At 36.8% G+C, this 12,552-nt stretch overlaps 2 protein-coding genes across 5 annotated transcripts in view; one reads left to right on the forward strand and one right to left on the reverse strand.

Moving 5' to 3' along the window:
- The window catches only part of LOC145894176 (uncharacterized), a 30,295-nt gene extending 21,928 nt beyond the window's left edge, over positions 1-8,367 (forward strand). For all 4 annotated transcript variants that reach the window (XM_082982666.1, XM_082982663.1, XM_082982664.1 and 1 more), the window contains exons 30-45: positions 676-801; positions 898-996; positions 1,056-1,167; positions 1,238-1,320; positions 1,424-1,538; positions 1,598-1,643; positions 1,868-1,919; positions 1,991-2,092; positions 2,398-2,532; positions 2,597-2,682; positions 2,813-2,916; positions 3,166-3,689; positions 3,752-3,838; positions 5,842-6,005; positions 6,812-7,201; positions 7,548-8,367. In XM_082982666.1, the coding sequence (XP_082838792.1) occupies positions 676-801; positions 898-996; positions 1,056-1,167; positions 1,238-1,320; positions 1,424-1,538; positions 1,598-1,643; positions 1,868-1,919; positions 1,991-2,092; positions 2,398-2,532; positions 2,597-2,682; positions 2,813-2,916; positions 3,166-3,689; positions 3,752-3,838; positions 5,842-6,005; positions 6,812-7,193 (2,217 nt within the window). In that variant the 3' untranslated portion in view covers positions 7,194-7,201; positions 7,548-8,367. The remainder of the gene's footprint in view (positions 1-675; positions 802-897; positions 997-1,055; positions 1,168-1,237; positions 1,321-1,423; positions 1,539-1,597; positions 1,644-1,867; positions 1,920-1,990; positions 2,093-2,397; positions 2,533-2,596; positions 2,683-2,812; positions 2,917-3,165; positions 3,690-3,751; positions 3,839-5,841; positions 6,006-6,811; positions 7,202-7,547) is intronic.
- A 3,318-nt stretch (positions 8,368-11,685) lies between these two features.
- On the reverse strand, positions 11,686-12,552 carry LOC145895615 (uncharacterized). Its single transcript, XM_082984416.1, has one exon. It carries the CDS (start codon positions 12,550-12,552, stop codon positions 11,686-11,688), a length of 867 nt encoding a protein of 288 aa, XP_082840542.1.

Below are 12,552 nucleotides of genomic sequence, written 5' to 3' on the forward strand. Positions count from 1 at the left end.
AAAAAATTATAGTAAAAAAACTACCACTTTAGGCTTAAAAATTCTTTTTTGTTATGAGCACTATAGATTTTGGGTTTCATATGATTTATTAGGGTTGCCCGATGCTGGTATTTTTTATCTGATATCGATACCCAATATTTTTCGTGAAAAGAACCATGGCACCAATCCGAAGTAGTGTATGTGTACATGTACAAGCAGGTTAAAATATGGGCAGTTTGCTTAGTATTGGTTAATGTCAATGAATAAAAAGGTCATTTAATTTCCATATTTCCTCAATTGGTTAATGAAATTTGCCAGCCATTTAATAAATTTTGGAGTAATACACAACACAGACATTAGTAAAAATCTTTATGGAGAACTTAATTTTTTTTGTTGCCTATCAATTAAACATGTAAGAAAATTATGTTGTTGTTTCGTAAAAGTGCAAAGTCATCAGTGGTCAAAGTTTATCTATTGGGCCTCCTTAAATTCTTGCCAAATAAAGAGGTTGTTTGAGGACAAATGTGCACAAAAAATCAATCTTGTGCAACCTGTCTTTAATAAAAGGAAGCAAGTGCCTTTTTATCCTGTAACGTCTGTTTAAGTTGTATGAAATTAAAAATTGCCAGTATGGCTCCTTCAACTGTTACTATCAGTTCACTTTTTTGTTCCTTTCTGAAACTTTGTTTTAAAAAGGCCTATATGCAATGGTACTGGCACCAGCGTAATCACCACCAGCAGCACCAAAACATTCAGCGAAAGCATGAAATGTTTCCACACCAAACTTCGTCTGTGGCAACAACTTCTTTTGCACCAACCAAGGTATTTTTTGTTTCATAATATCGAAGACAAATATGGTATGTTGCTCACCAAGTATATATACTTATATATATATGTATATTTCAATTCATATTTTAGAGCATTGGATCAAAACATCAGTCCGGCTTGCATACTCCCTCAGTACCGCCACATTCTACCCATGGCCATCACAGTCAATTATACCACAGTCGAATACTTGTATGTTATTTTGATTCATGTGTTTCGTTACTTTGCTATTTAATTGCTGATATTTTTAGAATGGACAAAATTTAAGAATGCCTTCCCAAGTTTTTCAACATCGCTATCCTCCTGCTCGTGTACCTCAACAATTTCATGGAAATCTTCCCCACCCACATAATTATCATGGAGGTGGTAGAACTTTCTGATCAAAATTTGACTGAATATTCAGGTTTTTAATATGTATCTTTGTTGGCAATAGTGAGTCAAGCCAATGCATCGAGAATTCCTGAAAAGTCAGCACCACAATTAAATGTATCACATATTTCCCATCCCCATCCACAGGTATGCAATGTATTTGTATATGGATAATAACATTGTTAATCCACATGCTATTTATTTGTGCAATTTAAAAAGTGAAGTAAAGAATTGTCTCTTTATTTTAAAGATTAACATGCAGGTAAGCTATGGTAATGCGATGAATGTATATCCTGGCCAGCATATCCAAACCAATGAATCAGTGGAAGAAAGAGCTCCTGGCACAACACCCCCACCTGGTGGAGGTAAAACTTTTTGTTTTTGCTGTTCTTTATTTTAAATATTTTTACAAAACATTTTGCAGAAACTCAACCTCAACAAACTGTAGATCAGAATGCTGCTTTCCATAGGTATGAATAAAAATTTCTAAAGTACCTTTTTTTTGATCAGAAAATAATGATGATAGAATTTTCCATTTATATAAGTCTTTAACGGCTCCACAGCAATTCGAAATGTGGAATAGCAGTTATGAGTTTTTGTAAGATTTTCTAAAATCTTTTGAAAATATTTTTGTTAGATCATAAATATGTCTACAACTAGGTTATAAGACATGTAACAAAGCGTAATCTTGCAGTACAAGAAAACAAAATGATGATCTAAATGAGAGAGAAATGCAAGATTTAAATGTAAGATTCTAAAGATTTCATCTCCAAATTTACATTTGTGCATAAAACGTAAAGCATGTCATGTGTTTTAGACAAAAAAGAAAAAAAAGAAGAAACATAGAAAACACAAAAAACGAAAGGAGAATTCCAGCTCCTCGTCAGATGATGCAGAAAATGAAAAAGAGAAAATTATGGTAGGATAACAAGATTAGCAAAATACATTGAAGTTTTTGTTTTGTTGTGCATGCAGTCAGATGGATGTTGAAATGTTCAATTTTATTGTGAAATCAAGTTTTTACACCATTGTATAGTTGTTTATATATTTTTTGTTGGTAAAGTAGATCTTATGATTGTCAACAGGTTAGGAATAGTATGTTCTAATATTAAATTTAACTGTGCTTGACACCTTGATAAGAAATTTGCATCAACACAGCTTCCAGAGAATATAATTACATTCTGTTTTACACCAGCTCGTTGTAATTATTATGTTTGTTTACAGAAACAACTAGTTGCATTGCAAAATAAACAATCAGAAGGAAATGGTGGAGAAGGTGAAGTAGAAGATGGTGAAGTTGAAAGTGAAAATGAGACTAAACTTCCCAGCCTTGAAGCACTAACATCTGCTTTACTTGAAGTATTTTTTAAAGTTTTTTTGCACACAGTATTTATTGTTTTATTTGACATTGTGGTAATTTTAGTTGGAAAAAAAGAAAAAAAAACGAAAGCGAGAAAAGAAGAAAAAAAAATCTAAAAACATACCTTTGGAGCCCAAGGAAGATAACTCGTATGTTACACATGCATTTATTTATCAAATATTTTCATATAAATATCCTTCTGCTTTAAGCAAGGTGAAACTTTTGAACGTACCAAGGAATAAATGTGTAACCAAAGACTTTTTTGTATTCTTGCTTTAGTATGTGTGAAGAAGCACACCAGCCCAATAGAAATGTCCAAGGAATTCCTTCAAATGAAAGGAATTTAATTCAACCACCATCATTTTTTCAGGAAATTAATCCAGGTGCCATAAAATAAACTGCTTGACTTAGGCACGATAAGAGCAAACATAACTAGGATAAAAGCGTTAAAAGAATTTAGATTTTTTTTATTGCTAATTGTTTACTAAAATTCGGTTGCATTTTTTTGGCAAACATATTTTGGAGTTAAAACTTTAACCCATCATAATTTTATTTGCATATTTGTGTGAAAATGTGATATATCAAAATTTTAGTTTTGTTTTGTAAGGTTTTGAATATTCAGTTTTCTGCAGGATATCCTGGAAATCCTAATAAGACATCTTCTCGAGTTCATACTAGTCAACAAAGTGCAACAAACGCTGGAGATATTTCTACACCTTTTATGCCCAGCCCACACTCTGGTCATATGAAATCAAATCCAAACCTTGTTAGTCTTGGAGGAGCTTCCGGTAAAATGTACAACACCCCTGTACCCACAAGTAAAGAATCGTATGAATTTGCCCAAGCAGAAGCCCAAGAAACATATAGATATGGAAATCCCACAGTTGGGCCTGCTGGAGATCACATTCCAAAGGTATTCCCTGGTAAACAGCTAATGTCACCTTTGCCAATGATTATACCAAATGATCCCCATGAGTTGGAAGCATGGAACAATGAAATGGAGCAGAAATATGCTGTTCCAAGTCAAACAACATCTGTAGGTCAACCTTACTCACAAAGCTTTATGGGAGCCACACAATTGGACCCTCAAGCAATGCACACAACTTCATTAAACAAGATGGAAAACCTGAATAAAGTTTCAAGACGAGCTAGAGAAGTAGAATCAATTGCTGCATAATGTTCTGTAAAACCCAATAGCATTTGGTTTTGTTTTATTAGAGAACAGGAGGTCGTGGTCGTGGAAGAAAAAGGCGCAGACTGCAGCGGAACTACTATGATTGGGATCAGCCAGTTGATGATGGACTTGTAAGTAGTCTATTTAATAGCAAACTTGGTATTTTCTTAAAAATCTGCCAACAAAACCCGGGTTTTCCTCAATGTATACTTGCTAGAACTGCAAAAACATAGTATACATTTAACGGATAATATTGCTCGGTTTAGTATTTTATTCTTTTTAATGTAACACAACTCAAACGAAGCAGTTTTTAAATTGAATCCTAGCTTTTTAAACTTTTTTGTGTTTGACACTTTAGGATAGTGGTGTCAACAAAGTTTTTTTCATGAGGGCTGATTTTGTTCAGATGAAGATGGCCGCAGGCCAGTCTTTTAAAGTGTTTAACCAAACAATTATTGCATGGATAGACTGCATAACAATCAATTTGTTTCACGAACTGCCATGGTATAAACTATATTGGAACAAAACAAATATAGTGTTTTATTTGTCGTATTTTAAAAGATTATTTGGTATAAATCATGTCAAGCACTTAAATTTAACTTACCTAAAATTTTGCACAGTTCCAATGCCAAATCAAACCTAATAATTCTCGAAATGCTTTACATCAAACTTCACACACCATCACTTCATGTGGATGACAGCTCTAGGCACATCTCAAATGATGATGTCACTGGTGTGGTCCTCTGTATATAGTTGCTGTCATGTGATGTGTTTCAGTCGTATTGCTTTGCTTGTCTGTTTAGCTTTAGCTTTTCTATTTTGAAAAGAATATTTACTTAAAGGAAAAATCACTACAAGATGAGACCAAAAATTTATCACTTACTACAAAATGATGTTGTGATTTATATTTTGGCAAGAATTCCAGATTGGGTCTATTAGCAGTGGCTTACATGCGTAAAACATTACGCAAATGGGGGTACTTAGTCAGGATGTGAAAACTTTGCGCAAAGAGCATTCTGATAGTTTTTACCGGGTGCACCATCAGTACTTATACAACAAAGTTTTTTCCATTGTAGTTTCATCTTGTCAACAACTATGCAGAGGCAAACAATTCAATTCACATTGTTTGACCTCTAAGACTTTGCAGGTCGAGCATCTCTTTTGTGACATTCATGTTGTAATAAAAATCATCAATCAATAGTGCTGTGTCAGATACATCAGTGCCTTCATCACAGGCCAACGAAAAACAATCAAAGGTCACTGCCCTGTTTTCCCGTTATCCCTGTCTTGCTATAAGCACGACCACTTCATAACTGGCTTTAGTGTTAGTTTCATGAGATCCACTGGCTTTCGTGAAAAATAGCTGTTGCTATGCAAGAAGTTTCTTTATTTGACATCATGATCGCCTGTTACTTTGTCACATGTGTTTTGTGAGGTACTTGTTACATTGCTTTTTTTTAAAAAACAGCAGCCTTTTCGTGACAAATTAGACACACACAATTGCTTGGACTTGGAGTAAAAAAGTATTGTAGCTGCAATTTTTCTCGAAATGGCAGAGTGAGTTATGGACTTTAATGTTGTTATTAACTGACACCATCTTGTACAAGCACAGAAAAACATTGCAACAAATGTAGTAAACATGTCTATTGCGTTGTATGGCGTCATATGCATTTTTATTGACACTTAAAAAGGTTTGATCTAAACTTTGACACAACCAAATGTGGCTCATGAACCAGACTTTGGACACCTCTATTTCAGGATATCCTGCTCATTTAAAGATCTGTTCCGGCAAAATCTATTTGTTAGATCGATGTTTTAGTCATTATTAAATTGACCTTCATCATGACAAAGTGAATAAGTGCAAACATTATAGTGAGTATAGGAAAAAGGAAGAAAGAGAAAAGAACATACTTTGCACAATTTGAAAATAAGATCCTAATGTGCGAAACACACTTCCAAATCTTTCTTCCTATATTCACTGTGATGTTTGCACTTATGCACATATTTTCCTAATGAATGTCAATCAAATAATTACCGAATGTTGCAAAAATTGGCATAAAAACCTGGGTTCGGGAAAACCTGGCTTGGACATGCTAGTTTTACAAGGTTCAACTAAACTTATGGTATTTTTAAGGTATACTACTATAGTGAAAGTGGCAGCTCGGGATGGGGCTCTGACAAGGACTTTGATGATTTGCTTGCAAAAAAGAAGTGGGAAACTGGAACTACATTGCCTCCGCCAACTCAGTTTGAAAACACTACTGTAACCAATCAACATGCTGATAGATCAAGGACAGGGTATTTAAACTTCATGCACAAATTGCTTAGTATTCTACAACAGAAAGTATCCTGGATTTTCTAGGGCGATAAGTGATTTCCAGCTTAAGTGATGTTTTTTTGCAAAAAAACTACTAAGAAAGATTTTTTGTCCCCTGTGCAGAATAACTGGATGATTATAGTGAGTTGCAGACAGTTGTGCCCACACTGTTTCAACCTACTTCACTTTTTCTCCAGTGGTTTTGACATGAATTAGTCTCTATACGGCCACTCAGCTGACAAGACTGTTGTCAGTCACCAGCTGTACTGATAAGATAGGTTCAAATAATGTGTCTGCAGCTTACTCATAATTCTCTAGTTTGACAATTTAGAGCAAAATGCTGATAATCTAATACGGAAAAATTAAGCAAGCTTTGATACCATTTCGAATCTCATTTTCTTATGTACAAAAAAATTTGGTTTGACCTTTTATTTGGGATTAGTTTTCACTAACACAGGCCAATTGTACAGCACAAAACATGCTAATCTTGGCTTATACATCAATGCCATGTATATTTTTGAAAAAGCATAATTCTAATGTAGTATAATTTGAACTTTAATTTTTGTATATCAGTGACCCTGATCCTTATCTAATTGTATGACTCTTAGTCATCTCTACTTTAAATTCTAATCCAGTTGAAAAACCTAAAAAAATTTCCAGTTGTCCCGAATCTTCCAAATTAGTCAACATTTAGTCTTTCTATCTGGAAAATGTGTCTTCTGTTCTGATAAAAACCGTGTTGGAACACCATATATGAGTTTTAAATCCAACAAAACCTGTTTTACAGAATGTCACCATTGCCACAACATCCTCAGCATGTTTCAACAAAATTTCAGTCAATGGGGGAGCCACAAGGAATTCCTGTAATTGGGGGCATTAAGCCCCAGCCAATCCCTTCTTTGGCCAATCGCAGTATGCAGCATTATTCCCCCCGTCAGGACATGGGTATCAGCAATGCAAGAGATCACCTATACAACCCACACATTGTTGAGCAACTTGGAATTCCATCTGAAATGCACAACATTCATGGAAATCGGCATACACCTGTCTTTAACCCCCCAGCATATCGCCATCACAGCCATCAACAGATCATGCCACCTTTTTTAGATAGGCCATATTCAAGGGAAAGACCATCGGGTGACGGATTTGGCAGACGGCCACCATACTAAACATATATGTAAGCTCTTAATATTTTTGTCTCTTTTATGCTCTTAATTCTGTAAGTTTTATTGTATTTTCTTGCTTTATAGTTTTATTTTTATGTATTTTTATTCATGCATTCGGTAATTATTTGCACAACAATGCATTAGTTGTTTTTTGTCTTGGAAAAGAGTATGGCTGTTCAAGAAAAAGAAACTAATCTTGGTGTTTTACGTAACATTGACTTAAATGAACAAAATTGCCAAGGTGCTAATTGCATGTTACAATTTGTTGAAGATTGTGGATTTATTACTTGTGGGAATGTAGGTTGTCAAACACACTAACATCAGCTAGATTAATGACTTAGATTATGCTTTTTGTAGGATGAAAAGAAATTGGACGTGTTTGACCACTTGGTTCATGGAAGAAAATGGAATTACATGAATAATTCTTAAGTTAAAACTTTGCTGTGCTGTGCAGCAATGTTTAACAAGCAAAACTGTTTTGATCAATATGTGTACATAGCCAACAGGAGTAGCAAACTGCACTGAGCAGTATATTCATTCCAGTTCATAGTTGGGCAAAAAATTGCCTTCTGTGCTGGGCAGTGTTTGTATATCTCAATCAGTGTCAATGTAAATTTTGTTCAAACTGCACTGAGCAGTTCTTGATCCACCTGCTTGTATTAAGGGATTACATATCAGTTATGTGTAGAGTAACTATGTTGATATTACTGCGCTGGGCAGTTACTGCAACAGAACCTGACTAAAAGATGATAGAATGAAAGGCTGGATTATGTTCAGTTACAACGTTGTAACAGCAGTTGTGGAATATTGTTTGGTTGAAGAAGTTGCAAAGCTATTAGCTGAATGGTTTATTCATGAACAAGAGGAATATAACATATGAATGTTAAATGTTCCACAACTTCTGTGGTTTTATTAAACATACACGCCAAAATATCTTTCTACAACCTTTGGAATAGGAATATTGTTTTGCACAAACCATTCTGGAACAAGAAGGAACATGTCTCATTTAGTCAGGCTCTCAAAGTTCTGTTGTTAGAAGGACTTTACTGGTATGCTTGGAAAGTCCTGGACACCTGCATTTACTTTGTATCTCAACTGTAAAAACCTTGATCACTAAAATTAAATGTAGTATGTTGGGTGTGTGTAATTAAAATTAATAAATTTCGTATTTCATCGATATGTGGGGAAAATGCCAAATCTATGACCAGTTTCAATCCTACATATGCAGCTTGCGACCACATTCTTGGTTTCATTTTTTTCTAAGGACCGACATGTTAATGGACTCCACAACAGTGTGGCTTTCTAAATGTATGCTTAAGTGCTTAACAAAAACAATCCTACATTTCACAAAACACATGTGAAGGGCGCTTTGGCGAAGTTCTCCCAGTTCTGGTGTTTTCCATATGGCCATTTACCAGAAAATATTTTCCTTAATCCGTTTTGGCCAAGCAAATTTTAAAATTGCACTGTTGGACAACCCGTTATTGCCAGTAACTTGCAACTGTTGCGGTTCACGAACCGAAATGACTAGACTTTTTCTGTTTCACCAGAGGGATGTTAGTTGACGAAAAAAAATCGTCAGTTAACAAAACTTTGAACGCGGGTTACTCGGCCACCTTACGAGGTAGCGGCATGATTTTTTCACACGATACAGATCATAGGCTGACCTTTCCAACGATACCAATTATTAAAAAAGGTATATATTTATATTCGGTTATTAATATCATATGCGTATTATGACATAAGTCGCGTAAACAAGATTCGCTTCGCTAAATTTTAAAGCATAACATTCTACGCGCTAAACCCTTTCAAACGATATCAAAACATTTAAAAAATTCGATTGGGCTTGTGCAGAAAAATGAATTTATATTTTTGAAACATAAAAAAATATCGATTTTTCCTTAATAACTTATTTTATCGTTATGGCCCAAGTTTCAATTTACAACCCGACCGTCGCCCGCCGCTCTTTTAAGCCTCCAAGCCATATGTATGTGCGTCACGTACTTTCGCCGATAAATGTTGCTACAAACCGAGTCCCGAGCTTTTCTTTTGCACAAACAACCTTATACCATCCCACTATCGAATGAAATCAAAGTTGAATCAATTCAGTCGGAGATGCTATGCTAAATTAAACGATTACTTACTCCAACCCTATGAAAACTAACATTATTACATGTTCATATTATAAAAATTTTGTAGTTATAGTAAATAAAAAAATTTATGAAAATATTTATCCGATGTAATAAGTTCAAAAGTTTAGTCGCCTCTGTGTTTGGTCAGCCGAAACTGCTTCCAGTCGCACCACGAGGAGGTACACAGATGACTTGGTGTTTGAGCCAAATAGGCAACAAACAACCCAGCGACCAACCTGAAAAATACTTAAAACATATGTTAAACATTTGTTACATTAACAAGCCTATACCTAGCCTACACAATAATATCCCGCTGGATACTTAAACATTTTCCGCAAAACCAAGGCACGTCCTCGATTTTAGCTTCATTCGGTATGGGGCGCTCTATAAACTTTCCGGATGTCTAATGTCTTTTGCGACCACAGCATGATACTGGGAGTCGAAGTGACATGTTGCAGCGTTCCGCCCAACTTTCCTTTCACCGCAACGCCGTCGACCTTTTGTTCTTTCTGCGTAATCGCAAGCGCTGCTAATTCCTGCTTGGACCTAATCACCGCGTTTCGAGCCTTTTTTAACACCTCTTTGGATGGCGCGTCATCCCTATTTCCTGATTCTAAGACGCCTGGTTCAACTTTTCCGAGCATATCAAGATGTGTTAAGCGGGGGCATTTATTCGTTACAAGTTGTTTTTGGGCCAAAAGTGTAAAATTGTTTTAAAGCGTCAATTATCTTTTTGATCATTAAACCGAGGTTGTCATCGACACTAGAGTCGACTACATTAAATTCGACATTGGATGGACTAGCAGCGCAAACAGGTTCTTCGGCGTTATCATTTTCAACAATATTACAACTACATGATGATTCGCGAAGAGACGTTGTTATCTCAATTCTAATGCGTTCCCAAAATCTTTGAAGTTTACGAACATTGTTACGACGTTCTGAGTTTGACATTTTTCTTTTAGAAAAAAAACTGACCAAGGCATGCCACGACGAGAGGGCGTGAGGGTCCAATGTTGAGAACGTAGTTATTGTTCTTGAAAATATATCTATTGTTAAATTACCCTGTTTCTTCTTGTCCTTACAAGACGTTGGCGAGACGGTCTCGTGTTGAATTTCCCTTCGAGCGCACTTCATTGGTGGTTACGCGATGTTCTTGTTGTCGGGAATTTCCCTTCTCGAGTACCCCGACGCTTTTCTTCCTTGTCTTGTTACAACCATCCATCCGGACTCCGATGCTTCCGCCACTTTCCGTTGTCGTCTGGTGCGCAGTTTGGTGGACGGCCGCAGGTCTTGTTGGTTTGAATCCAGTACTCCTCCTCCTCCCCATATTTGAGCGGGACCCTGGAGCCAATCGTACGCTGGAGCCGATCGCTGTACTGGAGCTGAACGTACATATGACGGTTTGTCAACCTAGCAAATACAAATGTAGTTTGTTTAACTGCAAGTTATACTACGATACAGTGGGTTATGATATATTAAAAATAACTTACCTGCTGCGTCTTTTCCTGAACAATATCGAGAAATGTTGGCCTTGATTCCACCGGTTCCATCTGCTCAATGGACTCCTAGTGTAACATAATGTCGTTATTGTTATGGTTTTGTTGTTAAAACATGTGTACTCACCAACAGTGGACCCGGCGTTATCGCTGTTCTCGCATTTAATTCGAATTTTAGCATAGCATCTCCGACTGTATTGATTCAACTTTGATTTCATTCGATAGTGGGATGGCATAAGGTTGTTTGTGCAAAAGAAAAGCTCGGGACTCGGTTTGTAGCAACATTTATCGGCGAAAGTATGCACCGGAGCACCCCTAAACCGTGTTTACAATGGGGGTGTAGGGTTGAAGTGTATTCGGCTCGTACAGCGGCAGCTCAAAGTGTTTTTAGACATGTTTAATATTTTTGGAAAGCTTGATTTTTGAGCTTTTGTATGGTTGTAAATTGAAACTTGGGCAATAACGATAAAAAAGTTATCAAGGAAAAATCGATATTTTTTTATGTTTTGAAAATATAAATTCCTTTTCCTGCACAAGCCCAATCGAATTTTTCAAATGTTTTGATATCGTTTGAAAGGGTTTAGCGCGTAGAATGTTAATGCTGTAAAATTTAGGGAGCGAATCCTGTTTTCGCGATTTATGTCATAATACGCATATGATATTAATAACCGAATATGAATATATATTTTTTTAATAATATTGGTATCGTTGGAAAGGTCAGCTTATGATCTGTATCGTGTGAAAAAATTATGCCGCTACCTCGTAAGGTGGCCGAGTAACCCGCGTTCAAAGTTTTGTTGCTGCCAGTTTAATTTGAAGATCCCCTATCAATACGTATGCCGGCTAACCTTTCTTACAGCATACAGGCTAAAACGTCTCACTGAGTATAACACAGTCCTTGCATGGAATGTAATATACAACGCCTTTGGGTTGGGCCGTACCCTTCTCGATCGGGTGTGACACCATCCTGCCCAGTGTTCTGTGTGGCTTTGTGTGGACCGCAATACCATAGTCCAACATCATACGCCTTAGCGTGTCTGTTAAAACAGGTACACATGGCAAAACGATCGTACCAGTAGTTGGCGCTGTTTCTTGTGACTTGACTGTGGGCTTTCTTCTTAACATCCATGACGGATACAAATTCTTCCGCAATGCATTCTTGATGAACTTCACTTCTTTTTCACGGCCTTCTTCTCTGGAAACCAGAGCCTCGGCTCTATCCATCAGTGACCGCACTACCGCTGTCTTGTGCTGTATCGGATGTGCCGACTTAAACGACAAGTACCGATTGGTGTGTGTCGGCTTGCGATACACACGAGTGCTAATCAACCCATTCTCATCACGGATAACCTCTGTATCTAAAAACGGTAGTGTACCACCACTTTCCTTTTCTAAAGTGAATTTGATGGATTCTTCCACACGGTTAATGTGGTTGAGGAACAACTGGAGCTGTGCTTCATCAACGATGGCGAAAGTGTCGTCGACATAACGCTTCCAGTAGCGGGGAGGATGCGCAAACGTGGCGAGTGCCTTATCCTCAATGGTCTCCATTACTACATTCGCCACTACCACAGTGATGGGAGAACCCATCGCCGTACCAAACACCTGTTGGTAAAACACACCACGAAAGGAAAAATAGGTGGCGTTCAAACATAATTTCAGTCCTTCTGCGATATCCTCACAGGATAGCAAAGTGCGCTGCTCAAGGTTACTGTCATCCTCTAAGCGTGCCAT

The sequence above is a fragment of the Ascidia mentula genome, chromosome 3, assembly GCF_947561715.1.
Source record: "Ascidia mentula chromosome 3, kaAscMent1.1, whole genome shotgun sequence".
Classification (NCBI taxonomy): domain Eukaryota; kingdom Metazoa; phylum Chordata; class Ascidiacea; order Phlebobranchia; family Ascidiidae; genus Ascidia; species Ascidia mentula.

Coding starts and splice junctions, on each gene's coding strand:
- LOC145895615 (XM_082984416.1), bottom strand. CDS start 12,552: ATGGCACGCTTAGAGGATGACAGTAACCTTGAGCAGCGCACTTTGCTA.